Source organism: Drosophila takahashii, chromosome 3R, assembly GCF_030179915.1.
Source record: "Drosophila takahashii strain IR98-3 E-12201 chromosome 3R, DtakHiC1v2, whole genome shotgun sequence".
NCBI classification, from domain to species: domain Eukaryota; kingdom Metazoa; phylum Arthropoda; class Insecta; order Diptera; family Drosophilidae; genus Drosophila; species Drosophila takahashii.
Window position 1 is genome coordinate 28,283,126 of NC_091681.1, and position 27,628 is coordinate 28,310,753.

At 48.8% G+C, this 27,628-nt stretch overlaps 4 protein-coding genes across 6 annotated transcripts; 3 read left to right on the forward strand and 1 right to left on the reverse strand.

Moving 5' to 3' along the window:
• Positions 1-137: 137 nt before the first annotated feature.
• puf (ubiquitinyl hydrolase 1 puf) lies at positions 138-15,909 on the forward strand. 3 transcript variants are annotated; one of them, XM_017143325.3, is made up of 20 exons: positions 138-279; positions 348-1,394; positions 2,063-2,774; positions 2,830-3,718; positions 4,156-5,042; positions 5,599-8,868; positions 8,926-9,112; positions 9,169-9,821; positions 9,877-10,000; positions 10,059-10,246; positions 10,304-10,574; positions 10,640-10,822; positions 11,031-11,430; positions 11,492-11,597; positions 11,661-11,832; positions 11,918-12,108; positions 12,166-12,518; positions 12,582-13,554; positions 13,619-13,956; positions 14,017-15,909. In XM_017143325.3, exons 1-20 carry the CDS (start codon positions 237-239, stop codon positions 14,754-14,756), a joined length of 11,727 nt encoding a protein of 3,908 aa, XP_016998814.2. In that variant the 5' UTR covers positions 138-236; the 3' UTR covers positions 14,757-15,909. The 3 variants fall into 3 exon arrangements, 2 of the variants coding, with proteins under 2 accessions (XP_016998814.2, XP_044251438.1); XM_044395503.2 differs by having other exon boundaries at positions 13,619-15,909; XR_011418995.1 differs by lacking the exons at positions 138-279; positions 348-1,394; positions 2,063-2,774; ... (2 more) ...; positions 13,619-13,956; positions 14,017-15,909 and adding an exon at positions 4,075-4,098 and having other exon boundaries at positions 11,661-12,108; positions 12,166-12,304.
• A 101-nt stretch (positions 15,910-16,010) lies between these two features.
• MtnF (Metallothionein F) lies at positions 16,011-17,057 on the forward strand. The gene is made up of 2 exons (XM_070216614.1): positions 16,011-16,168; positions 16,772-17,057. The coding sequence occupies exons 1-2, from the start codon at positions 16,144-16,146 to the stop codon at positions 16,936-16,938; spliced, it is 192 nt and encodes a 63-aa protein (XP_070072715.1). The 5' UTR covers positions 16,011-16,143; the 3' UTR covers positions 16,939-17,057.
• On the reverse strand, positions 16,970-27,596 carry atl (atlastin GTPase). Its single transcript, XM_017143334.3, has 5 exons — positions 27,453-27,596; positions 19,708-20,043; positions 18,432-19,645; positions 18,238-18,304; positions 16,970-18,178 (listed from the first exon to the last, which is right to left on the reverse strand). The coding sequence occupies exons 2-5, from the start codon at positions 19,900-19,902 to the stop codon at positions 18,026-18,028; spliced, it is 1,629 nt and encodes a 542-aa protein (XP_016998823.1). The 5' UTR covers positions 19,903-20,043; positions 27,453-27,596; the 3' UTR covers positions 16,970-18,025.
• On the forward strand, positions 21,654-25,801 carry Wsck (tyrosine-protein kinase Wsck). The gene is made up of 3 exons (XM_017143331.3): positions 21,654-23,154; positions 23,217-23,573; positions 24,080-25,801. The coding sequence occupies exons 1-3, from the start codon at positions 22,408-22,410 to the stop codon at positions 25,364-25,366; spliced, it is 2,391 nt and encodes a 796-aa protein (XP_016998820.2). The 5' UTR covers positions 21,654-22,407; the 3' UTR covers positions 25,367-25,801.
• Positions 27,597-27,628: the final 32 nt, after the last annotated feature.

A 27,628-nucleotide genomic window follows, 5' to 3' on the forward strand; every position in this document is an offset into this window, starting at 1 on the left:
CGTGTTGAGAGGCGAGGGCGCCATCCTAAATGGCATTGCACGACCGCCGGGAGCGAGCCGAGCGACCAACGAAAAGCGAGAAGAGCAAGTGCCCGCAGCCGCAACTGCAACAGCGACCGCGACTCCGCCAGCGACAGCGAGTCCCAGACTGCGACGACTGCGACTCCTCTCCGTAGACCGCTGGAAAGGCGGTCCCAACTGCCTGGAAGCCCCCTCATCCCGCGAATCGGTCCACCATGTGCGAGGTGTGCGCCGACTTCCAGAATCTCCTGGAGCTGTGTAAGTGAAAAGTGTCCAGGCCCCCATCCCTGCCCCCCAAACTATCCCGATTTCCCTCTCTCTTCCAGATGAGGTGCGCGTGGCCAGCTCGGATCTCAAGTTCCAGCTGCTGCTGAAGAGCGAGATCGAGACCACCTTCAACTACATCCAGTCCTGGCCGCAGCGCCAGTGCATGTGCCTCTACCGGGACACCAAGAACTACGACCGCTTCAACCTGGTGGTGCAGTCGCTCATTTGCCTTACAGTGCAGCACCTGAAGCACATCGACCACCTGATCGACAACTACAAGCGGCTCACGGCCAGCGCCGCCCAGGTGGTGGCCCAGGCCCAGCAGCAGCAGCAGCGCGAGGAGGCGGTGACCCAGGCGGAGGGCAAGGATTCGACGTCCACCAGTCCACCGGAAGAAGAAGCGAAGAAGGAGGAGCCATCGCAAGGCAGCGCCAGTGAGGAGGCCCAGGGATCAGGCGATGGGCCGCCCAAGAAACCGCCAGTTGGACCCTGCACTCCCCCTCCCCCGCCAACAGCCGCCCCTGCGCAGCACAAGGCCAACCTGCAGTACACCGAGGAGCCCTGGATCCTGCCCGAGGTGGAGAAGCTCCTCGTGCTCGTCTCCAAGGTCTTCCTGCTCAACTTCCCGCTGTACATCGCCCACAAGCATGGCATGCACTCGCGCCTGGACGACCTGCAGGCGGAGGAGGCCCACCACCTGGCCCTCATCTGCGATCTGCACGACAACGACCTGCCCATCTTCCTGCTGCGCAACGTGAGCCTCTTCTGCAACTCGGGCGGCTTTGGCGCCATGTCGCTGTGCTTCGAGCATCCCGATCTGCCGGTGTCCACCGCCCACTCAATGACCGCCGCCGTCTCGAATGTGAAGCTCTGGCTGAACTACCACTGCAACACGCAGCTCTTCGTGCCGCTGCGCAGCCGCATCCTGCAGTACATGTGCAAGCTGTCCGACCAGAGCCTCCGATCCGCCGCCACCCGCGCCATGGCCGACTTCGTGTGGTCCTCCATGCGGGACCCACTCGACGTGGCCGTCAATTTCGACACCGAAGGACTGGCGCTGGCCTTTAAGTACTTTACGTCGACCACGCTGACCATGCGACTGGCAGGTAGGATATACATAATTTAGAATGTAGAACCTAAAAAAACAGGCTTTTTAAAACAACTATAGAAGTACACAACAATCTTATTTCACATAAATTATTTGAAAAATTATCAGTTATTCATTTACAATTTTTTTTTATCAACTAATGAATAAATTCTTGGAATGTACATATATCATAGATTGATCATAGGACATTTTATAAAGCGTTCGAGTCTCAAAATTGTAATAGTTTCATAAAATTTGTCAGTGAAACTTTATAAATTAATATTTATTATAGACAGAAATGAAAATATGAACCAATTTGGTAATATTTTTCATCTAGGATGCAAAACTATTTAAATTGAGCATTTTACAGCTTTTAAAGAGCTTTTAAAGTATCAATTATTCCCACTAAATGATTTTAAATTATATATTCTTAGATGCTACATAAATCATAGACTAGCGTTATTAACATAGGACATTTTAAAAAGCCTTTGAGTCAACAAATTCTAAAAGTTTCATATAATTCGTCAATAAAACATTATAAATTAATATTTATTATCGACAGAAATGGAAATATGAACCAATCTGTGAAAATTGTTGATCTAGGATGGAAAACTATTAAAATTGAGCATTTTACAGCTTTTAACATATTAATTATTCCCACTAAATGATATCGAAAATCTTTTTCAGGCATGGCCCAGATCAACGCACACATCAACCTATTCAACGAGATCTGCACCACCGAGACGGTCAACGAAGTGGAGTTGTTCGGGCAGCGCATCGCCAACTGGCTGACTGAGAATCATATTGTGCAACACCTGTTTGGTCCCAATCTGCACGTGGAGATCGTTAAGCAGGCGCACGTGCTGCTCAATTTCTTGGCGGTGGAGAATCAGATCTCCGAAGAGGACATCAAGCTAATCTGGCAGGCCACCCAGCTGAAGCACTGCTCCAAGACGATCTTCGACATCCTGCCCTCGCTCGTGAAGAACCTGTCTTCGCGTCCTGCCATGCACCTCTACTCACTGCTCTGCCGCATGGATCCCAAAGAGCACACAGAACAGAGCATTTACATAGCGTCCGCTCTAACTAAACAGCTGTGGACGCGCGATTGCTCGCGCAGCCAGATGAACCTGATGCAGGATCACCTGCTGGGCTCCAATGTCACAGCTTCCAGCTCCGACAGCGGCAGCATTGAGGGCAGCAACACGGAGGACGACCACGTGGGCGCCGACGACAGCAGCATTGCCAGCGGCGGAGGCGGCGGAGGTGCCGGCAACAAGAGCCCCATCGATGGGGTTACTCCTTGCAAGCAGGCGCGGCATAGACGACACATCTGCGACCCCACCACCGAAAAGGGCAAGCAAATAAGCCCCGAGGATATGGCCAAAGTGGACATGGTGTAAGTATAATTTATAATATTTGTTCCACAATGTTAACAAATCTTAATCGCACAGGAACAATCGCATTGTGAACATTATCGACAATACGAGCAGCGAGGAGGAGCTGCAATCGCGCGCCGCGTTGGAGCTGCAACTGCACCGCAGTCGCAAGAAGACGAGCAACAAACGACGCCGCCAAAAGGCCAACAAGCAGATCATTCTGCCCCACGAACTGGTCGAAATATGGGACGGAGCTGAGGATGTGCCCAGCAGTGACGAGGCAGATGCCGATGGCGACGGTGATGGCGAGGGCGAACTCCTCGCCGATAGCGATGAGTGCAGCGATGGAGCGACGAGTACGTTGGTGCCCGCCGCCGTGCTGAAGCATCTGCAGGGCGAGGGACCCTACATACGCGCCATTGAGACCAACATCAGCGAGCTACTCAGCGGCGCCGAGAACGACGGCAGCTACTCCTCCCCGATGAGCAATAAATCCGAGAAGAACCTGGCCGACTTCGATGACGAGGACGTGTCGCCATGCGAAGAGGAGCTGGCGCAGTTGGTCAGTTCCCGTGCCAATTGTCGAGACGTTCCGCCGGCTTTCGCCGCTGCTGCCGCCGCCATGATGGTGGCCCAATCGGCGATGGCTCTTCAGAAGTCCGGGGAGTCCAACGTGGCGGCTGCTGCAGCTGCCGTAGCTGCTGCCGCGGCGGCCACCGGAACTGCCCAGCAAACGCTGGTGGCGATGAATCGCCAGGCCAGCGTCGCCGCAGCCGCCGCAGTGGTTGCAGCGGCCAAGGCAAAGTCGGATTCTGATGTGGATCTAATGGAGGTGGCTTCCGCCGGAAAGCAGCACCATTCACCCAAGGCGAGTGGCACACCAGTGCAGCCTTCCTTCAAGCTGAACGACGTCTGCCAGCCGGGAAACACACTGCTCTGGGATCTGCTCCAAGATGACAAAATTGTAAGTTACTTGTAGTTATTACAATAACCATTAGAGCCCTGCATGAATGGATTCAATGAATTATTTTGAATTCGTATTATGAGTTGAATAGAATTGAATGCATGAATGAATGCCATGAATTCCGACAATTTCTTTTGAAGAAGAAAGGCCCATAATTTTGTGATTAAATCTGCCTGAACTTTGTTTACTAAGCAGTAGACATTGATTTGTTAATTGTCCACTTTTTCTTCTTAAAAGAAAGCACAAAAAAATCTGGCAAATTCAAAAAATTCATAAAAATTATTCATTCATCTATTCAATTCGAAATAAATTAGAAAAACATTCAATTTATTTCACATAAAATTAACATACTATTTTAAAACAAAAATTGAATGATTCACGTAGGGCTCTAATAACCATCAACATGCAGAAAAATAACAATGAATCTTAACTTTCAGGGCCAACTGGGCGAATCTCTGGCTCTCGAGGCGGAAAAGGCACTGGCTACACTCCTGTGCTTCAGCATGGACCGCCAACTGCGGACAAAGTTCATAGAGGGCTGCCTGTACAACGTGGCAAGCAACCGGAGCGTTATTGTGAGTCTGCGACTACTCCCGAAGCTATTTGCCTCGTTCCAGCAGTTCCGACCCTCGGACACGCATTCGATGACGCTGTGGGCCGAACGAAATCACCGGATGATGCAGTGCTTCTTCAACAATATACGCCACTATGCGCGTCGCCATGCCGAGATACTGATCACCCAGAATGGGGAGCAACAGCAGCAGCAGCTGGGCGGGCAGCTCTACTCGCACAAGACACAGGTCTCAGTGCGACTGCAGTTCCTATCCTCGATCTTCTCGACGGTGGGATCGCCCAAGAGCTTCCGCCTGACGCTGGAGCAGCTGGACGCACTGTGGGAGTGGCTGGCCCACGATCCGGAGTGTGCCGACTGCTACTTTTCGTGGCTGCAGGCACAGGCCAAGGGCGGCGATCAGCATGCTCTGGGCATTGAAGCCCTGCAGCATTTGTATCTGAAGAAACTGCCCGAGCTGCGACCCGAGGAGTTCTCCATGGTGGCGCTGGGACTGTTCCAGCAGCTCTGCAGCTTCGCGCGCATCGCCATGGCCGAGTACGACAAGCACAGCGAGCAGATCTCGGCCAGCGCCAGCGCCGTGGGCATGTATCACCTCTGGAAGATCGCACTGCGCGCCCAGAGCAACGATGTCTCCTTGGCGGCCATCCAGTACATTAATATGTACTATATGGGGCAACAGTTGCGGCTGGAGAAGGAATTCGTTTCGCAGTGCATGGAAAACCTGGTTCAAGCGGCCACCGCCTTGGAAAGGTGAGTCTTTATTATATCCTCACTAGAGTCCTGCGTGTATCATTCAATTTTTGTTTTAACGTAGTATGCCATGAAATTTCTGATTTGTTTAATTTATTTCGAATTGAATGAATGAATGCAATTTTTTTAATTTGCCAGATTTTTTTTGTGCTTTTTTTTGAGAACAAAAAGTGGGAAATTTTTAACAAATCAATGTTAACTGATTTAATCACAAAATTATGAGACTTTCTTCTTCTAAAGAAATTATCGTTTGAATTATTTCGGAATTCATGCCATTCATTCATGCATTCAATTCTATTAAACTCAAAACTCAAATTCATTCAATTCTATTAAACTCAAAACTCTAGTTATTATTATTATTATCTAATGCTAACTTTTAGTTAAAAACTATAAACTAACAGTGGTTTTATTTTAGAGCTATAGGCCCCAAAATTCTAATTAATTTAATGAATTCATATAAAACAAAAAATTTAAAATAATTCATTGAATCCATTCATGCAGGGCTCTAATTCTCCCCTTACATTCTCATTAACTGGTGACTTTTTCTCCCCTTTAGCATCGATGACGAGACTGCTTTAATGCGGGTGCAGCGCGGTCTGCTTTTGCTAAACACCCATTTGGACACTTTCCGGCGACGATATGCCTTTCACCTGCGCCGCTGGGCCATCGAAGGCAAGGGCATTGGATCGCATAGCAACCTGAAGAATGAGGGAGCAGGTCCGCCACTGCGAATTGTGCTACAGCAGGCGGGACTCTCGGAGAAGAGCTTGCTGCAAATGCACGCCTGTGATCTAATTGCTGACCTCAAGGCGGAGGTTTCTAAATGGTGGGAAAGTCTGCAGACTGGACTGGCTGCTCCTGTGCTTGGTTTACTTCTCAGCGATGGGCCGCTTCGCATAATCACCCAGGGACAGGAATTAACCTCGGATTACGATGAACGAAGCCTCGGAGATGCTGGCTTTAAGGATAACCAGATTGTGTACGTATCTTTGGGAGGAAGAGGAGCTCGGCGAAAGGAATCGAATTTAGAGCACCCGTCAATGCTGCCGCCGCCACCGAAGGAGTGTTTGCCCACTGTGCTCCTCCTGCAGCCCAAGTACTTCGAGAAGCTATTCTGTCTGATGCAGACCCTCGGAGATATGCAGCCGCAAGCGTCGACTGTCAATCCGCAGCACCACACCAAGGCACAGTTGCTCTCGCGACGCGTATGGGACATCCTCGCCATGTTGCCCACCAATCCGCACATCCTGGACGCCTTCAAGGGTCTGGTCACGGACCTTGGCGAACTGGAGCAGCTGGATGCTGGCGGCGAAGAGGAGCAGCTGGCCACAAAGCGCAAGCAGATCAAGCAGAAGTTCCGAGACCTTCTCGATCCGAACAACCTGCAAAAGTTCATGTACTCGCTGCACATTGTGGAGAGCCTGGCTCTGACCAGTTCCAGACGCAACGAGTCCAACGGCAGCCTGGCCATGGGCCATCCACCGGAACAGGTGCGCGTGAAGAAGTCCTCGATGGGCAGGCGGCGCAATAGCAACGAGCAGCAGCCGCCACCACCGCCACCAGAGGCCAAGCAAGCGAAGGAGCAACTGTGTGAGCTAGAGGCCCCCTTGACGCCGACTCCAAGTGCCAGCCTGCAGGATGTGGAGACGGAGGCCAGCAGTAGCAGCGGTGGTGACAAAGAGAACCAGCCCAAGCAGCACAGCAAGCGGCAAAAGAAGAGTGAGGAAAAGGAGCGTCCAGTGGGCTGCTCCACGCCGCCGTCCCCAGCTCCTCCGCCACCGCCGCTTTCCGTGATGGAAAGACAAGGCGACAACAAGTGGAGTGAGGCGTTTGTCAAGTGCGGTGGCCTGCGGCATCTCTACGAGATCTTCAGCGGCGGCCAATTGCAACAGAGCGCCCATCCCAAGGAGCTGGCTTTGAATGAGTGGCGCCACGATTGCTTGGCCAGTCTGTTGCGGATACTCTGGCTTTTGGGATTCGAGGAGCTTCAGTCGGCGGATGCCCATGTTCTCATGTCCAGGCCTCATCCATTTATGCTACAGTTGATGGAAGTGCCCGAGTGCCTGACTCGTCTCTCGTCGATCCTCAACGACGAAGTCCACCAGCAGCATCAGGCGACCACGGCCAACCCAATGGTGTTTCCCTATCAGTTCCAACACTTACGCACCGGTTTCTGGGGCCGAGCACAGCTCATCCAGTTCGCCATGAACATCCTGGTGAGCTTTGTGCACGCCTCGGCGGAAGCTCGAAGGCTTCTTTGGGCCCAATCGGACACGGATCACTGCCGCTGGCTGCAGAAGTTTATCCTCGAGGACCCGGAGCCGGCTGTGCGCCGAGAGATTTGCGCTGGCCTTTACCGAATTTGCCTGGGCAACGCACACAGCTATCGTTTGTTGTTGGCTCCACTGCTGCACAAGTTGATCGCCCTGCTGCCGCTGGCCGAACAGATGAGCTCGGGCACCCAGCCCACACAGTTTCTGCTCTCGGAGGAGGGCAAGGATCCATACGGACCCGCCTGCCGCGATTACTTCTGGTTGCTGGCCAGACTGGTGGACACTCTGTCCCCCGAAATGGTGGCCGAGGAGCACATCGACATTGAGATGCTGTGCGAAAGCATATCGCAAAGCATTCTCACCCGAGATTATTTCGAGCTGCGGCATGGCTACCAGGATGATGGGTTGGTGGGACTCCTGAACCTCATGTCCAATTTAATCAAGTACGACACCAGTTTTAAGTACACCCCCAAGGCATTATCCTTTATTGAGCAGCTGATTGGCTTTCTGTTTGACATGCCATCGCCGGCGGATCGCCAGAAACCCAAGTGCAAGTCGGCATCCTCTCGGGCTTCGGCCTACGATCTGCTGGTTGAACTCTGCCGAGGATGCGCCACCAACTACGGTTATCTGCACGGGCGTCTTTTGGCCCAGCACAAATCGGGACCCAAGCAGCCGTATCCCTGGGATTATTGGCCGCGCGATGAGGGAAGATCCGAGTGCGGTTACGTGGGACTCACCAATCTGGGAGCCACCTGCTATATGGCTTCTTGTGTGCAGCACTTGTACATGATGCCACAAGCTCGAGCAGCCGTGTTGCGAGTTCCACCCACTGCCGCACGAAAGCATGGACCCACTCTACTGGAGTTACAACGAATGTTTGCCTATCTACTGGAATCGGAGCGAAAGTCTTACAACCCGCGAAGTTTCTGCCGGGTATACCAAATGGATCATCAGCCTTTAAACACCGGTGAGCAAAAGGATATGGCCGAGTTCTTCATCGATCTGGTTTCGAAACTGGAGGATATGACGCCCGACTTGAAGCACCTGGTGAAGAGGCTCTTCTGTGGATCGTTGAGCAACAATGTCGTCTCCCTGGACTGCGGTCATGTCTCTCGAACAGCCGAGGACTTCTATACGGTGCGATGCCAGGTGGCAGACATGCGAAATCTTCAGGAATCTCTGGACGAGGTCACCGTAAAGGATACGCTGGAGGGCGACAACATGTACACCTGCTCGCAGTGCGGCAAAAAAGTTCGCGCCGAGAAGCGAGCCTGCTTCAAGAAGCTGCCACAGATCTTGTGTTTCAACACCATGCGCTACACGTTCAATATGGTCACCATGCTGAAGGAGAAGGTAAACACGCATTTCTCCTTCCCCTTGCGACTGAACATGTGCCACTATGTGGAGAAGACCCTGATGCCGCAGCAGTACAAGGAGGAGCGGGAGAGGCGCCAGCGGGAGAACGAAGGAGCAGATGCTGCTGGAGGCGAGGAGAACGACAACGAAAAGGCGGAGGCCACTTTGGATGCCGATATTGAGGAGTGCTACGAGTGAGTACTTCTTTATTTATAGAATGCATAAATTATTGTTTTCTTTATTGCTTTCAGGTACGAGCTAGTGGGCGTCACTGTTCACACGGGCACTGCGGATGGCGGCCACTACTACAGCTTTATCAAGGAGCGCACGAAGACCAGTTACCATCCCCATGAGCGCTGGTTCCTCTTTAACGATGCCGAAGTCAAGCCCTTTGATCCATCACAGATTGCGGCCGAGTGCTTTGGCGGCGAGATGACGGTGAGTAGATAGGTTTTCCTTTATAATCTCACATACTTACCGGTTTCAACCTACAGAGCAAAACCTACGATTCGGTAACGGAGAAATATCTGGATTTTAGCTTCGAGAAAACCAACTCCGCGTATATGCTGTTCTACGAGCGCCGTTTGCCAGAGCATCTGCAGCGCCGGCATTCCGAGCTGCTAGTTACACCAACGCCTAGTCCCACTGTGGAGGAGAAAGCCGAGGTGGAGGAGCCCACTAAGATGGAGACCAGCGCCAGCGAGATCAAAGCAGATGTGGATGTGGAAGGTGATGAGGTGAAAGACAAGGAGCAGCCTGCCAAGGAGGAGGAGAAAGAATCCAAGGAGGCCATTGAAAAGGAGGAGACAGCCGTGGCCAAGGCAAAAGAGGATGAGCCTGAGAAAAAGGAAAATGATTCGCCATTAACAGAGAGCGAGAAATTAGAGACGGATAAGAAGGCAGCGGAGAAGACAACCGAGAGCAGTGAGGAGGAGAAGCAGCAGCCGACAGCCAATTGTGATAATCATAAGTCAAGCAACAATAGCCACAACAAAGCCAGCAACGATCAGCAGCCTTCCACGTCGAAGGCTGCCCAGAAGCTGCAACTATTTCGTCCATTGTTGAATAAGGAGCTGGAGGATTGGATCTGGCAGGACAACCGACAGTTCCTGCAGGATCGCAACATCTTCGAGCACACTTATTTCAAGTGAGTTATACTTAACTCTTAAATTTTACTTAACTATAAACTGATTTTTCGACAGCTTCATGTGGCAAATATGTGGGCACATACCCCAATCCTTGATATCGGAAACGGACGTCACCTGCATGGCAGCCAAGTTGTCGGTGTCCTTTTTCATTGAGACTTTTATTCATGCCAAGGAAAAGGTGGGTTAACCTTTATAAAGCTGGAAGAGTGGCTCTGAATGTTACCTTATTTATGTAGCCCACCATGGTGCCCTGGGTGGAGCTGCTGACCAAGCAGTTCAATGCCAGCCAGGAGGCCTGCGAGTGGTTCCTGTCGCACATGTCGCTGGAGCCCTACTGGCCGGTGCAGGTGCTAATCCAGTGTCCCAACCAAATGGTGCGTCAGATGTTCCAGCGTCTGGTTATCCATGTCATCCAGCAGTTGCGGTAAGTAAAATGATTAACAATATTTATTTAACACTTATGAACTCTTTATTCCGACAGCGCTTCACACGCCGATCTTTACTTGGATGTGGAGACGGATGAGGATGACAAGGAGCTGATTGGTCAGGCCTCTTGTGTCACCCGATTCATTGGTTCGCTTATCTCGCTGTTGGAACACGGCGCCCGAGCGAATCTCCGCCACCTGTCCGAGTACTTTGGACTGCTATGCGAGTTCTCGCGCATGGGAGACGAGGAGGCCATGTACTTGCTGCGCATCGGGATACTAAAGAGTCTGGTGGACTTCTATCTGGGACACAAGCAAACGGACAGCGTTAGTTGATCAAGGTGATTCGCAGCTAAGATAGTTATTTCTAACGTTCTTTCTCTTCCGAGCAGATAGACATAAGCTCAGACAACGAAGACAACTCTTCGGACGAGGCACTGTCCGTGGAGAAGATGCGTCCCGCATCCCTGGACAAAATGATTGCTCTGTGCGCCAGCCTAGTGGAGAGATCGCGAGGACCCGACTTCCGGCTGCGGCTCTCGCCCAAAGACTTTACTGCAATCGCCGGCGGCAAGGTTATACTCAAAAAGCTTAATCAATCCACCAATCAATCATTCAAGCATGCCATTTCCAAATCGAAAACCAAACCAGCTTACCAATCAATCCATCAGCACAATTCCGAAACCCCATAAAGTCAAGATAAAAACTCCCATTACCACTTGTTTTTCCTGTGTTCCAAGTTCCCTGCTTTCGTTTCTTAATTGTTTCGCTTATATTTCGTAGGGGTTTCCATTTTTGTACCAACAAATAAAGGACGGCATTAATCCGCACCAGACCAAGCATTTAATCCACGCCCTCTGTCGCTGGGATGAGCGCCTGGCCACCCAAATCATCGGCATGCTCTTCGCCTCGGTGACCAAGCACACGGAGCTGTGTGCGCCCTTCTTCAAGCTGCTCACCCTGCTCACCGAGACGCAGGGCGGTCCAGTGGGCCTGCCCTGCTTCACCCAGCTCATCCTGCCGCGCATGTGGGACGCGGCCGAGTACTGTCCACAGTCCGTGCTCGACTGGCTCTCGCTGCAGGCCACCAAAAACAAGATAGCCCATGCCTGGATCCTTCAATCAGCCGAGCAGTGGCTCGAGCAATTCCTGCTGGCCCATGATAACACGCGAGTGCGGAACGGTAAGATGTGGGCTCTATTCGATTGAGAGATTGCCTTACTAATTCTGCGATTTCTTTGCAGCTGCCGCCTTCCTGCTGGTGGCACTGGTGCCCTCGCAACCTTTCCGGGCCAATTTCCGCGCTCACTCACAGCACAAGCTGCTGGCACTCAATCCGCACAGCTATCGGTAAGGATACATTGATTTGTATTTTATTACAATCCATTAATTCTCTTACTTATCTTCCCACAGCGATATAAACAGCGATGCCCAGGCGGTGCTGCACCAGGTGATTACGCTGCTCCTGCGCTTGTTGCGCCCTGCACGCGTCTATGCGGATATCGGCGCTCATGGCACCACCAAGCTGACCGCCTACTTCAACCTGCTCAGCTATTGTATGGTTTCAAAGACTGAAAAACTAATGGCAAGTTTGGCAGCGGCAACTTCTCTCTGTAATACCGATATGATCAGTACTAAATGGGTTGTTTTTTTTTGTTTGCCACTTGCAGATAGGTTCGTTTATGCGCTCCCTGTGGGAGCTGTTTCATCCACGCCTCTCGGAGCCCAGTGTTCCGGCCCATCACAATAAGCACGCGCTGCTAACCTTCTGGCACCACTCGCTGGTGGACTGTCCGGAGAACGCTGCCCAGGTGGCCAACTGCCCGGAGATTACGCGCAATATTGCATTTAATTATATACTGTGAGGATTCATATTATTTCTGTTTTGCCTTAACATTTATTAACCCAAATGATTTAGGGCCGACCATGACGACGCGGAGATAGTCACCTACAATCGCTCCATGCTGCCCGCCTACTACGGACTGCTTCGTCTGTGCTGCGAGCAGAGCCGCGCCCTCACCCGCCAGCTGTCCCAGCACCAGAACCTCCAGTGGGCCTTCAAGAACATCACTCCGCATCCCACGCAGTACGCGGCCGCCGTCGACGAGCTCTTCAAGCTGATGGCGCTGTTCGCCACTCGCCACCCGGATGCCAGCGAGCAGGAGAAGCTCGATGTGACCCAGTTTAGGAGGGCGGTGATCGTGTCCTACACCAGCAGCCTGGATGCCCGGGTCTCCTGGTCCACGCTGATCAGCGCTCTTAAGATATTGGGTAATTAAACAAAGAAAATTAGTTATGAAAACAATATATTTTAATGGACATTTCTAACTACAGTTGACAACGAGGAGGACCGCACTATGGTGATCTTCAATGGCGGCATTGAGATGTGCTTCGAGGCGCTGCACACGCTACATTCCATGCATCACGAGGCCACTGCCTGCCATGTGGCTGGCGACCTGTTCGACCTCCTGGGCGAGATGCTGCTCCTCCTGGCCACGCTGCGAACCCGCACCGATAGTCCGGCCCAAAAGAAGCAGCAGCAGCAACAACAGCAGCTGGAGCAGCAGTTGCAGTTGCAACAGCAACAGATGTTGCAGAAACAGCAGCAGCAGCAGTCGCAAAGCCAAACGCAGGCACCGCAGACGCCCCAGCAGAAGGAGAAGCAGCTGCAACAGCAGATGCAGCAGCATTTGCAACTGCAGCAGCTGCAACAGATGCAGTTCCAGCAGCAGCACTTCCTGCGCCAGCAGCACCAACACTCGGCGCTGGCCAAGGCTCTGCCGGATGCAGTCAAGCGGCTGGCCACGCTGCTCAACACCTTTAACTCGCCGGAAATCAGTCGCATGGCGCTGGAGGTGCTCAAGGAGCTGGTGCGGAATACCAGCCTGGAAACGATCAGCATTCTGGCGCCCATCCTGATCAATTGTCATCTGTCCGTGGCGAATGCGCCCAATGCGATTGGTCCTCTGGGGCCGTACTTCCCGCGTCGCGGTGCCAAGCATACGCCGTGGCCTTTGGGAGCCAAGAACTCACCCCGTCCACCACGTCCCATGGTGCAGATGTGCATCGCCTTGGCGGAACTGACGCCACGCGGCCTGGATGCGGACTACGACGTTCAGGTGGAGTCCTTCTACCGGCCCTACCATGACTTCATCGATGTCATGATGCGCATGTGTGTCAACACGGGCACTCTGAACGACACGCTGGTCAAGCTTCAATGCCTGGTGGCCATTGAGTCCACGCCGCTGCACTTCAACTATTTCCCCAAATTCTGGGTGGGCATACACAACAATGCACTGACGCACAAGTAAGTGGAGGCTATATAAATACGAGGTTTCTTTACCTTTTTAACGACAATTTCCTCCTCTTAGATATGTTGAGCTGCTGGTGAAAAATCAACTGCTCGTGGAGTACCTCCACAATGTCCTGAGAGACGAGCGCAGCATGTTGAAGGATACCTGCGTGCGCGAATTTCTGGAGCTCTACTACCACAAGGTGGCCGCCCAGTTGCCGGTGGCCCGCATGATCTACACGATCAATTACGGGATGCACTCCAAGGACGACATCGACGAGCTGTGCGGCGATCTGTTTGCCATCCGTATCATTGCGCAGGCCACCGGAGTGCCAGCCTCAGTGCGCAAGGAGCTGCGAGGATCTCTAAGAGCGCTGCAGAACAAGAGCGAGAGATTCAGGAAGGAGTCGGAGCGGGGTAATATCCAAAAATATCCAAAAATATTTAGACACTCATCATCGTCTATATTATTCGCAGATCCATTTCCGAACAAGAAGCTAAAACGAGATGCCCAGAAGGATAAGGAAAAGGATCAGCAGCAATCCGAGAGCGAGAATGCCAACTCAACGGACACCGACAAGCCGGCAGATGCTTCAATGGACTCCAGCGGCAACTCGGAGACAGTGCCGGACAGCACTAAACCACCCACTCCTGCCGGCAGCGACGATGAGCAGATGGAGAAGACGTCGATTCCCTCGTCCGACGACGAGACCGAGCTGGAGGATGAGCTGCAGCCGACGCCCAAGCGCAACAAGAAGGCGTCGAACAAGAAGACCGCTCAGGATCGTCTCAACGAGGAGCGCGAGAAGCGTTTGATCACGCTGATCACCATGGAATCGTACATTCAGAGCATTTTCGCCATCCTCAAGCGGGACTCGAATGTGCCCAGTTCGGGGGCGTCTAAGGAAACGAGCGAGGAACCATGCGGCGAGGCTTCCACCTCGGCGGCGGCCGCGGTGAAGTTGTCCCGCCCCAAGGGAGCTTGTACGCCGCCCGAGCCGATGCCCGAGGCAGGCGGCGATGCGCGGTGCAACATGGAGATGGAGACCGAGCCGGAGGCAGACCATTCGACGAAGGCTGGTCAGACCAATGGCAGCCAACCGACTGAATCTCCGCCAGCGGCCAGTAGTGCAGACACAGCCCCCGCGAATCCCTCACCCGCTCCATCGGCAGCCGTTGCGTCCACGTCCCAGGCAGCGAGTCCTACACAGATTTAGTTGTCATTCAACGATTTGCTCAGCATTTTGTTTTTCGGCAAGCCACTGGACTGATAATGGCCGCCGGGGGCTGACCACGGCCGAGCTCCTCCTAACCTGTAAGAATTTTGTGGCCAAAGGTCAATGTTAGGTACACGTAAGCAACCCAAGGTTGGTGCTAATACACACAAATCAGACAGACTAATGGCAATTCAGAGCGACACAAGCTATGAGCTCCCATGCCAATATCCCTTTTTCAGGGTAGTAGAAAGTGCTACGAGTTCTGTTTTCCGAAAATATCAGAAACAGAAAGTGGAAACTGGTTTGGGGCTAATAGATACTTAGTTAAGCTTAACAACAAATAGCAATGTAACACACACATTCAAGCCCCACACGCAAACACCCCCATAAACATACCCGACCGGCCCACAATTATATTCAATATATAGATATAAATGTAACTAATTTAAGACTACCAAGCACGCAACCCGTAAAAGATCCCCTTTCAAATGGATAGTTAAGAAAAAAGTTTAAACAATCCCATGGAGAAATTTGTTATGCCAAAAAAAACAAGGAAACAAGCGGTTGAATCAGAGGCAGCATTAGAACTACAAATTAAATGTTTGAACGAGAGCGGTTGAAGAAGATCAATGAAACGGCTTACGAGACGCTAATATCTATATATGTTGTATTAGATCCATTAAGTATCATTTATAAAACGATGCTAAGAACATTTGCTTACCCTCTTTTCTCGCCTTTTCCTACCCCCCAATGCACCATAAGCGATACGTTAGAAATGAACAGATATTATTATAATAGAACTTAACGAAACATTTTAAATATTGGATGTGTTAAAATATGTCATAATCATTTTCAATGTAAATCGCATAACGCAAACCAATCGAACAGTGTTTAGTTCACATCCGGTAAGGATAAAATGTAATGTTTAGCACGTAAGGAGTGTAGAGAGTTGTTGTCCCAGGTGAAACACAACAGGACAAAAATGATAACTTTAAATAAAGTAACTGGCCAGCCCCAGAAAGGGTCGCGTATATTGATAGTTTTAAGTCCACACACAAAAACATAAGCGATCGAAATCCCCACAATGTAATGTTGAAAAACAAAAAATCCAAAACTAAATCACACCCAAAACAAATCATGAGAATAATAAGTTTAAATGATATGTAATTGAAACAACTAGAATGGTATTCTCTGGGCGGTTATTCGGTTTCTGCCAACCTGTTGCTCTTAAAGTCGAGTGTTCTATTCCGGAAAATTGTGTAACACGCATGCGCTGCCTTAAATGCCAAATTCCGGACGTTTGCCACCCCAAATATCAGTCTGTAAAAATTCAGTGTACCATTTGGGTTTTAATTAGGAGAACGACAAAAAGAAAATTTATACTAAAATGCCGTGTGTTGGTTGTGGAAAAGGTGAGTTGGACAGGAATAACCGAGAAGTACCAGTGATTAATGGTATAAGTAAGCTAGCGAGTGATGAAAATCATTATGAAGTCACTTTTCCTTATTTATTTTTATAATTTTTTTCTTTTAAATAATCTTTATTACATTTACATTTAAATATTTCATATTGCGTACCACAATTTTTGTTTTTTAAACGGTTAAAAAAAGGTTTCCTGGTTCAAATGTCAATCGATTGGGAACTCGACATTCCATATTTTGATAAAAAGAGGAATTTTTCGTATGGTTTTTTGCTATAACTTGGCCAAAAATTGTGTCAAATCAAAAGTACGCAGTGCTTTGTACTGCTAGCAATGTGATAAATTAATCCCCTATTCACTTCCGGCATATTTAGAAAATAATTTTTCGATGTAATTTTTTACAATTTTTATAAGGGGTAACATCACAATTTTTTGCAAAAAATGGTCAAAAATTAAAGTGTCCATCTTTAAATGCAAATCTATTAAGAATTCGATTACGAGTTCAACGAGGTATTACACGCCACATTTGGAGTATTATTTCCTTTGTACCCACCAAAATACTGATTTTTTGAGTGTAAAATCGTTTCCTTTTCAGAATGCAAATGCACCCCAGAAAAGTGCGGGGAGAACTGCAAGTGCCAAAACCCAGGACAATGTGGATGCAATCCCTCGAATGCCTCCTCCTCGGGCGGATGTTGCAAGAAGACCGGCGACACTGCGGGTGGTGACTCCAAGGGAAAATGCTGCGGCGACAAGAAGTAGAAGACAATACCCATTCATGCCAGAGAAAAAATACATTTTCGTTCCTTTTATTTCTCGATGGCCATAACTGCTAGTGAGCTGTTATCATTAAATACATTTATTGTTTAATCGAAACAAAACCAAGACTTCTATACTTTTACTGCACAAGATAAACTAATGACCTATACCAGCATTGCGACTTTGTGTTCAACTTTAATGGGTGGCAATGACTTGTTTTTTTTTCGTTTTCTTTATTTTTTTTTAGTAAATTAATTTTAAATAACAAAATGTGGCAAAATGAGGCGCTTAGCAAAACCAGCCAACAACAATGTGCACTCTGTTTATACATAGATTGCTTATGGAATTCTATACCAAAGATGAGATAATATGGAACAGGCAAGGGGTGTGAGGGGGGTGGGGGATTACGCCTTAGATGGAAAATTAAACAAATTAAATTCGTTAGCGATTTCTTTATATTACAGCGTTAAATTTCATATATCCGTTTCAGACGCATATCGTATGTAAAAAAACAATTTAAAATTTCACTTTTCAACAGACACGAGCCACTTACTAATGATGCACTTACTCTTAAATATACGTAATATAGACCATCTACACTTCAATTAATGCAATATAAAAACAACTTCCTTTAAGGGCAATTAATAGCTAGACGTTTGTGTTTCTGGTTCTCTCTCACACTATAGAAAGTTTAAGATTTATACAAATTAGAGGGGGGGTCATCCTTTCAAAAATGGATCTTGGGGAGAGGCTCTAACCATTCTATTGGTCCACGTCCGTGGATCACCTAATTACGCTTCGTTTTGCGCTTTTTGCGACTATTTGGAGCCTGGGAAGAGGACGGGGCCGTTGGACTAACAGTGGTGGCTTTGGCCTTTTCTTCGTTGCTGCCGCCGAATTTGCGCCAGATGTTATGGATGAAACCGTCGGCCTCGTTTATGTTGTTGCTCTTATTTGATTTGTATGCCACATTGTTGTTGTTGTTGTTATTATTGTTGTTGTTGGTTTTTGTTGCCGGCGGCGACGGCGGCTGCGACGGCACCTGCTGCTGCTGCTGCTGCGTCTTGTGCTGCGCTCCTTGGGCGTATTCTCATGATCGCTTCACCTTGCCATTGGACGCATTCACCGAGTTCTGGGAGCGGTAGGCGGCCGCTCCGCCTCCGCCGACAGCCATTTCGGTCGCATGGGTGGCCACATGCTGGATGCCCTTCTCCATGCAGCCGTGATAGATGGGTCGCATGAACTGCAAGCGAAAGGTGGATGAATACCTATGAATCTCTCAGTGAATTTCCAGCCACTTACCTTCTCCCACATGAGCGTAGCAAAGTCATCCAACTTGCCGCCAAAGTCACTCAGCTCGCCGCTATATCTAAAATAGAGAGGGTAGAGTATTTGCATTTAGTTTCAGTTACCAATTTTCAAAAGGTAATATAGCTTTGAGTGGGGAACAATAGAAGTGCAACCCGTCACGCTATATAATCCCTATCTAAACCCACCTTATGTAGGCCCACAGAGCCAGCGTGAGCAGCGCCACGCCCATGACCAGGTTGCAGAAATTGGCGAACGTGTAGAGGCCCACCAGTCCGAAGATGCCGCTGAGGATGTACATAATGACGGCGCAGGCGAAGAACACAGCCGGCGTGCGAGCCGCCTTGAAGATGTTCTTGCTCTCGTTGTGCGCCCGATAGTTGCCAAAGACTTCCTCGAGATCTTCTTCCAGTTTCACGCGGAACTTCTCGGTGAACTCCTCGCCGCCCATCTTGCGCTTGGTGGCGAACTGAAACAGGGCCTTGTCCTTCACCCTCAGATGCTCCGTCTCCAAATGGGCGGTGCTTAAGTACGGCCGCGTTCCGCCGCACACCTCCTCCATCAACTGATTGTACAGCTCCTTGGCGGCGGCCACGGCGGTCAAGTGATTGGCCTCGGCAGTGGCCACCAGCATGCTCTTCGGCTCGGGCAGCTCGTTGCCCTTGTAGATGTTCATGTACGACTGGAAGTACTGGATGAGATCGCGAGCGCGCACCCTCTGTCCGCTGATCTCCTTGTAGACCAGATTGTCCGGCGCCAGCAGCATGGGCACCAGGGAGCGCAGGCTGTTCTTGAACTCGGGCGTGATGTCCTTCAGCCGACCGTCGAACTTTGGGTTGGTGGCCACATTGAGGCCCGGATGCGGCATCAGGAAGCAGGCCACCTCGGTGAAGCAGGACGAGATGTGGCGGCGCAGTGACTGCAGCTCGGGATGCTGCTTGTCGGACACCTCCAGCCGTCGCTTCAGTATCTTGTCGCCACCCAGTGCTCCGTACTCCGCCTCGTAGGGGAAGCTCCAGTCGCGGACGAGGAACTGCAGGCGCTGGAACGGCTTCTTGCCGGTGTCGGCCAGCGCCAGGCGGCCGTACTCGGTGAAGAGCTGCAGGTGCTGCAGATCGTCCTCCTGGATGTTCTGTGACAGGTTGTAGATCTGCACCGAGGACAGCATCGTGCTCAGCGCAAAAACGGTGGCGCAATCGCGCACCGTGCTCTGGCTGTCGAAGGCGCCCTGTGTGTCCAGCAGAATGATGGCTATCTTGTCGCCGTTGGGATAGTCGTGCAGGAATATGTCGGACCACATGAGGATGCCGGTGGTGTCGCGCTCGGAGCCGCCGCGCCAGGAGAAGCCTTCCAGGGGATCTGACTCGTCGCCCAGCCAATCTGTCGCATCGTGGTGCACATACTGAGGTTAGAAAATGAATAATTATAAGTAAGGGTTGCTTTGAATGCCATGTCAAGACCCACCTTTGAGTACATGTAGCGCAGAAAGAAGTCCAGCAGGAAGCTCTTGCCCTTCCGGAAGGCTCCTGCCACGGAGACAACGCAGACGAACCGGTCCTTGACCTCATCCCGCATCAGAACCTCGCTCAGCGCATCCTCGTTGAGCTCGAAGACGTGCTCCTCGGAGGCGTTGATCACCTGCACTGCCGAGCCGCCCATTCTGGTGTCCTTGGAATCCTGGCCTGCTATCCTCCCGCTGTCCTCGTGTCTCTGTGTTTCCGCCGGAGTGTCTGAGTGTTTGCCTCCTTTTCGGGGGGAATTCTATCCGGTTTGTTAATCTGTGGGATTTCGGCTTGTCAACTGAAACGAAAAAAAACAGACAGCCAAAGTAAATACTGGGAAAATGTTTGCGATGCTCTTCGGCGATTTTTCCATTTCCGGGCTGCGGAAAAACGCGAGTCTGGGCCAACGGTTAATTGCGCAAGCCTCTGCGAGTTCATTTAATTTTGGCACAGCCACGAGACGCGACGGACAGAAAGGCCTGCAATTATGAGAGGTGGCCAAAAATAAACCCAAACATGCGCTGCTCCTCGCTTTTCAGAAGATGTCAGCGGCAGCCGAAAGGCAGCATGTAAGCGGATTGTTCAGGTGCGTGGGATATATTTATCTGTGTGAGTATCTTTAAGAAGGTACTTGGTATGTGGGCAGAAAATAATGTTATTAGAGATCAATATCTGAGGGAGCTAAAAGAGAGAGAAAGGTAAAATTGGCGAGGCCCCTGATCGAGGGAACTTTACATAGAGATTTGGTCCCTCAAGCAGAAAAATGGAAGAAACTACATTTATTACTCATAATAATTATTATTAGTATATGAATGTGACTATTTAATTTAAAACCAAAAACGTTGGGAGCATATATTGTTTTCAATACTATTAAATATCATTTACATTTTACATAAATATATTGTTTCCAATAATATTTAATATCATTTACATTTCGCATATCTATTAGTAAAAACTAATAAATCTAGCGACATTTATAGAAACGAAGTATTGGAATGAAATTTCATTAAAATTCAACTAAATAAGCATCCATAATTATAAATTATTAAAATTGGAAAGTTTATCAGTGATAAAGTTTAAAGTTTATCAGTGATAAACTTTCCAATTTTAATAATTTATAATTATGGATGCTTATTCATGGATGCTTATGTGATAAATTATCACATATGGAAACAACTGTTTGAGGAATGGTAAACGAGCAAAACAGATACGACTGAAAATACACATTTTTAACCGGTGTATGGTAATTGTGGCAGATATAAATATATATACAAGTTAACAGCGTATTGTTTTTGTAACCACTTTGTAATTAATTATTGATTAAAAACCGGTCCCTTATACTGATGACTAAAATTATATCCACTTTCTTAGTGGTTTACAAGCTCTGAGAAAAGAAAAATTATATCTTTTCAGGTACAACAAAAAAGTTGTTTAGAAATTTAGTAAGAACCGGTCTTTCAGCTGATAATATTGACCTTAATAACTTTCCTGCTTCTTTGTTTTCTAACCGAAGCACTATTTTCCAACCGATCTTATCAACCAAAAAGGTATATATTTATTAAGGGTTCCCAAATCGGGTTAAACGTATTCAGCACAATTGAATGTTTGAATGTAAAACGTATGGAGCACATTAAAATTAATTTGATTTGCAGCACCCTGATGACGTCGACAACTTTTGTCGCGCTACGCAGTTGACCACTTGAATTCTAATTGGAAGCGCAGCCAAAACAAAGAGAGCATACCACAACAACAAGGTGATCGTAATGCCAGTCGAGACACGCGATTATGTTGCCGAAATAAAAGTTATGCTGGGTCCTAATTGAACCTGATTCGGATGCGGAATGGGAATATATAAATACACGACCAGCGCGACTGTCAACCGAATCAGAATGCAGCAACAACACGCAAGTCACCGATGGATTGGCCTGCTCAATGGAATAGTCGAAAGAGAGCGCCACTTGGCTCCCCACTCTCTTTCCCGATCGTCGCTCCTCTCATTTTCTGTTGGCCACATGGCAAAAAAAAAGGGGAAGGTGGTAAAGAGCCGAGGGGGCATTGCAATTGAATTGGTGCCGCAGCAGCTGCAACGTTAGCAAAATCGCGTCTGTCCAATTAACACATTGCCACTTAATTAAGTGTAACATTTGCCTCTTTGGCGCGCTGATTCAGACATTTCAAATTTGAAAACCCAAATTGCACCTGGCAATGCCGTCCCGAGCCAGGCTTGTCCAGCAGGTGTGTGAGCAGTGCAGCTAGTGCACCCCAACGATCGCGTGAGATAGCAGCTGTCCCGCTCGCTCTTGAGCCACCATCCACTAACAGGCGATGTAAACAAAGGTGTTGGAAGGTAACAGCAACAGTTGTGCGGGCTGCGTCGACGTCGGCAGAGCGATTAGTCAACTGGAAACGCGGTTGCCGAGAGCAACAACAACTGGGCCTGGCACTCAATAACAGAACAGCACGGGAACAAGAAGAAGAAGAAGCAGAAGCGCTTGAAAAATGTTGAGCGGGGAAAAAGAATAAAAGTTTTCAATTTACCCAAATTGGCTGCCCGTGAAAAAGTGTTTAATTGGTTGTCCCCACCAAAGAGAACAAAAGAACCCAGCGGATATCAGCCATCCGGCGTGCAGGAGCTGCTCTGCTCATTTGAGATTTGCAAGCCATGGCAGTCGGTTCACGAAACCGCGGACACCGCCCCATTCCGACTTGGCTTTCCAGCTGCCTCGTGGCCATGTGTTTGGGAAGCCTTCCAGGCGGCGGCGGAGCAGCACCTGCCCCCCAGGAAGCGCCGGCCTACTACTACGTCGGTTGCTACACGGCACGAACGGATCTGCTCCACGAATCGGTGTACGCCAAGACCCCGCAGACCTGCATCGAGATCTGCGAGCACCAGGGACACCACTACGCTGTCCTGGCCGCCGAGAAGTGCTTCTGCGCCAATCTCCTCGAGCCGCAGGAGCTGCAGGACGAGCAGCTGTGCAACACTCGCTGCCTGGCCAACAAGGCTCAGTATTGCGGCGGTGTCGGTGTCCACTCGTACTACTCCACCACGCTGACCAAGCAGCCGGCTCCGCATCATCTGCGGATAGCCAACCGAACGGAGAACAGCCTGACCCTCCAGTGGGATGCCTACGAGGCGAGGAAACTGCTCCTGGCCGGCGGCGCTGAGGCCGTCCTGCCCAACCAGCTGCTGGACAATTTCCTGATTCGAACCGAGGTCCTTCGAACCTACTCCTCGCTGCCCGCCTTCCCGCAGCCCGAGTTTATGGTGCAGAGCACGGAGACGCAGTTCGAACTCACGGATTTGCATCCCGCCAGTCGGTACAACATCTCGGTTAGAGCCATTTGCCGGGATCCGCAGGCAGGGAAGGCGGAATGCGGTCAGGCTACCATAGAGGCCAACACGGAGGTACATTTTTGCTTAAATATAATAGAGAATCCTAACTAATCCTATAATATACCCCATTTCAGGTGGGTCAACCCAGTCCCGCTCCCGCACAGCCCAAAATCCTCAGCCGCACTGATCGCACCGTCACCATTGAGCTATCGCCCATCCGGAATGACAATGGACCACTGAGCAAACTCCTCATCATAGTGGAGTATGTGAACAACGCCCTCATCCAGCCATTCGATTCGCAGCTTCTGGGCAGCTGGCAGCAGGCTCAACAGGATGGGGTGCCCTACTACATAGCCGCCGAGTTGGATTACGATCGACCCGAGGACAACCGCACCCGGCACTTTGTGGTGGGCGATGGCAAGCGATACGGGCGATTCAGCAATAAGCCCTTGGATCAGCCAAACGCACATGTCCACATCAGTCTGGGAGTGGTGAGTAATGCAGTGGCTTTTACTATATTAGATCTTTAACAGATCAAAGCACTTGAAACTTTTGGGCTTTACAACCTACAAAACTGTAAATATCTCTACACAGAAAAAAAATGGCAATGGTCAATTTGATATTTTATAAAGATCAAGTTATTCATATCATTTTGATATGAACAAAGATTATGTTAATCTTTTTTTATATTATTTGCTCAAAAAATACTAAATTTGGTATTTTTTGATATGGTAAAATATCATTTTGATATGTTTAGAATCTACAATTTGACATCATTCATATCGGCTTTTTATCTATATGAAATGAGGTACCTTTTGTGTACCTTTTTTGCGTTTGTAATGTATTGACATAAACAAAATGAACAATGACTGTTTATGATAATCCAGTAAAATATTTACATTTTTGTACATTCATTTCGAATATTATTGTTTAAAATATGTGACTGCTCATGTTTCTGTTTCATTTTCTAAAACCCCTTTAAACTTTTTATTTCTAGGTAAGCACGCTTGAAGGCGTGACAAAAACTCTCTACAGCCGTGGAACCCACGATCAGCATGTGACTTCACTGGACGACTTCAGCTACGCCACCTTCGACAAAGGCCAATCCTCGGTGGTGGCCCTGGCTGTCACTTGTGTGATCTTCGGCACCTGCCTGCTGCTCAGCCTGATTGCCTACTTCTATCTGCGCTACAAGACCTGCCGAGTGCGACGACTAACTGGAGGCAACGCCCACGAGATGACGCTCCAAACGCCAATCATCGAACGGGAGAACAATGGATATCTAGTGGAGGACGATCCACTGCCTCATTCCCCAGAGAACTTCAAGCAGCAGTTGCAGCAATTGGTGGAGGGATTCGAGCGGATACCGAGGAATGCCCTGCGGCTGAATGTGAACGATGTGATTGGAGACGGACGCTTTGGCGAGATTATCACAGGAAAGGTTTCGGCCAACGATTTTGCGAGGGATTGCAACTTGCATGTGCTCTGCCTGGATGATCTAAACGGAACAACGCAGGCTCAGTTGCTGCGGGAACTCCGTCAGTTGTCCCACTTGAAGCGCCAGGAGCATTTACTGGATTTCTATGGAGTGTCAGCCAGTCCGGATTGGTTTTACCTAATCTTCGAGCAACAGCGCGTGAGTCTCAAGAGGCGATTGGTGGAGTGTCGCCTGATGGCTCCTTCGCAGCGCCTCACTTCCCTCTCCGAGCAACTGGTGCTGCAGTGGATCTACGAGCTGGCCAGTGCCATGACCTATCTGTCCGGCTGCCAAGTGGTGCATCGCCAGCTCTGCTCGCACAGTGTCTTCGTGACCGGCGAGTCCAAGCTGAAGCTGAGCGTCTTTGGGCCGCTGCAGTACATGAACACGAGTCGCCAGCAGCCGGACCACAGCAGATGGCTGGCTCCCGAGGTCCTGCGTCACCAGCATCACCACTCTACGCGCTCCGATGTCTGGTCACTGGCCTGCGTGGCCTGGGAATGCTGCGCTCTGGGCGGAACACCCTATGCCAATGCGGTGGGCAGCAATCAACAGCTTCTCGAGGCCATTCGGGCTGCAGTGCGTCCCGCGCAGCCGGCCTACGTCTACGGGGATCTCTACCAGCTGCTGCTCAACTGCTGGCAACTAGAGCCCAGCGAGCGGAGCAGCTGCGAGGACGTGGCCTTCGGAGTGCGTCAGCTGATGACCTCACCGCGGCATGCCCTCAGTTTCGATCGAGTGGTGGGCGGTCTGGACACCCTGCCCCCGTACCTGCCGCAGCTGGAAACGATTGCCTTGATGGGCTGATAGATGAGGTGCAGGCGGATAGAGTAATTAGCTTTAGTCAGTGAGAGCCAATATTCGCATACAGTAGATTTCGGTTATGAGTCACTTTTGCTAGGAGAAAACATCTCTATACTTTAATTTTAGATGTTCTCACTTGCAATTGATTAGTTGATGATTTTACGGACCAGAGAAGATAATTTGTTTTAGCATTTACTGACCATATTAATTTAATAAAATCGTTTTGTGACCCAGAGATTTTTGTTTTAATTTTAGGATATAAGTTAAGGAACCTCATTTTAAAGTTAACTATTATTATTGAATTTATCATATTAAAAAAGCAATAATTGGAAGTCTCTAAAAATATAGATCCTTAAAAAAACATTTTCAAGTAGAAGTACACGTTTAATCAATTCTTTTACAGCAAGTGCTTTGTTAATTGCATTTTTTTTTGTGCTGATAATTTTTTAGATTACAAATTAATCTCATTTTAAAGTTTAGTATTAAATCAAATTGAATTTATCATCAATTTATCATATCTAAAATGAACTTAGTTAGAAGTTTCTTAAAGTATAGATCCCTTAAAAGACATTATAATCAATTCTTTTAATTCTTTTTTTAGATTAAAAAATTCAAGTACAAAGCAGCATTATTATATTTTGTTTTGTCACTCTTAACCGACATCTACTGCCTATGTATTGCTCCCTAAAAACCTTAACCTATCTATCTATGTAAATATTTACATATTGTAGCCAAATAAAACGGCGTTCTATGTCACAGCTGATCGTATCTATAAGGTAGCTAATGGCTAATCTACAACCCAAAACAACTGAAATGACTTTCCCCACGCGAAACAAAGTTCAATCGAACGTGCTCGATAAAGAGCGAAAGATAAAGAGACTGACAGGCCCGGCGTCAAAATTGTGTAATAAATTGGGATCCATGGCGAATGGATCTCCTCTGCCTCCACCTCCACCTCCTACCAGGCAAAGTGATTCCCCCGCTGATGTTGCACAAACCAGACGAAAGCAAAAACTAAAAGCGAAAAAAGCGAAAATCAAAAGCCAAGAGAGCGAGTGCGAAACTTTGATCGCTGGCGAGCAACAATTAATAATAGAAAATAAACGGCGGTGTTTTGCCAGTGTGAGTGGATCAAAATTGACGATTAATCAGTTTAAAGGTCTTGCACTGCATCTATTGTTCGCTATGTTGTTTAAGAATTAATTAGAGAAATTTTTGGCAGCAGGCGAGATGCTGTTAGATGCTATTAGTCATGGGTAAGAGTAGGGCACAATGTGATGTGATTGGGGCCATAATCTCTAAGTGGAAATGCAAAAGAAAATAAAAGCAGGTTGGAAAAAGTCATGGAAATATTTTGGATTGTTTTGGAATGTGGAATTTTGCTTCTGGTTATTACCATGTAATTTAAATAATAAATTTGAGATTTCTTATAAATTGTTCAAATTTAAATTCTGTTTCCCAATCCAAAATAATTTGTTAAATCATCATTATTAACTTTCTGCTAGCTAGCTTATCTCGGGATCCTTCCCATAAAAAGATAAGCCATCGTTTGTCTTGTCGACGTGTAACTATTGGACTACTGGAAGTAGAGCACATGGCTTATAACGATAGCAGAGAGACTTTCCCATAGAGTATACTGAGTAAATGAAGCGCAACGATATATAAACAGCGACTTTTGGACGCTTACCTTGCCCAGAACAGAAGAGAATTCAAGGTGAATGACGACGAACAATTGAAGTCACCTAAATGTGTGTATACATTCGCCGCAAATGGGCAATAATTATTAATAAATCAAGCTGGCGGTGGCCAACGTAATCGGAACTCGGGGCCCTCTGTTGACGATCATCCGGATTTGGAATTGGCCAACATTTCGAGTGTTTTGCATTCTCGCCTGGGCCTGGGCAAATTGTTATTGTTTTTGTTGCATACACACATGGAGACTCCGCATAATCGGGAATCGGAATCCAAGGAAACTGGTTGCTCACACACGCACACCAACGCACACTTCGCCAGGGGCGCACACGCACACTACGAACAGTCAGCTAACTGCGCAATTAATGCGAATAATCGCTCGGCCATTGTTACTCACTTTATTTAACCATTTACATCGGACACTGGGCTCCTCTGCGCTCGATTTTTGGACACTTTGGTAGCAGAAAAGTACGTATTTTGTTTGTGCTCTGCCAATGGTGTGGCCGTTCGCGGTTGCGGGGAAATCACCTAGTTGTGTCTGTGTAGCCCTGCACTTGTTATCGAAAACACTTC

What these genes read in the sequence shown, in the direction of transcription:
- puf (XM_044395503.2), top strand. Translation starts at nt 237, where the DNA reads ATGTGCGAGGTGTGCGCCGACTTCCAGAATCTCCTGGAGCTGT. An exon ending in GACACAAGCAAACGGACAGC is followed by an intron (nt 10,575 to 10,639) that starts GTTAGTTGATCA and finishes TCTTCCGAGCAG; the next exon opens with ATAGACATAAGCTCAGACAA. An exon ending in CTCAATCCGCACAGCTATCG is followed by an intron (nt 11,598 to 11,660) that starts GTAAGGATACAT and finishes ATCTTCCCACAG; the next exon opens with CGATATAAACAGCGATGCCC.
- MtnF (XM_070216614.1), top strand. Translation starts at nt 16,144, where the DNA reads ATGCCGTGTGTTGGTTGTGGAAAAG. An exon ending in GTGTGTTGGTTGTGGAAAAG is followed by an intron (nt 16,169 to 16,771) that starts GTGAGTTGGACA and finishes TTTCCTTTTCAG; the next exon opens with AATGCAAATGCACCCCAGAA.
- atl (XM_017143334.3), bottom strand. Translation starts at nt 19,902, where the DNA reads ATGGGCGGCTCGGCAGTGCAGGTGATCAACGCCTCCGAGGAGCACGTC. An exon ending in TGCGCTACATGTACTCAAAG is followed by an intron (nt 19,646 to 19,707) that starts GTGGGTCTTGAC and finishes TTCTAACCTCAG; the next exon opens with TATGTGCACCACGATGCGAC. An exon ending in GCTCTGTGGGCCTACATAAG is followed by an intron (nt 18,305 to 18,431) that starts GTGGGTTTAGAT and finishes TCTCTATTTTAG; the next exon opens with ATATAGCGGCGAGCTGAGTG.
- Wsck (XM_017143331.3), top strand. Translation starts at nt 22,408, where the DNA reads ATGGCAGTCGGTTCACGAAACCGCGGACACCGCCCCATTCCGACTTGG. An exon ending in CCATAGAGGCCAACACGGAG is followed by an intron (nt 23,155 to 23,216) that starts GTACATTTTTGC and finishes ACCCCATTTCAG; the next exon opens with GTGGGTCAACCCAGTCCCGC. An exon ending in TCCACATCAGTCTGGGAGTG is followed by an intron (nt 23,574 to 24,079) that starts GTGAGTAATGCA and finishes TTTTATTTCTAG; the next exon opens with GTAAGCACGCTTGAAGGCGT.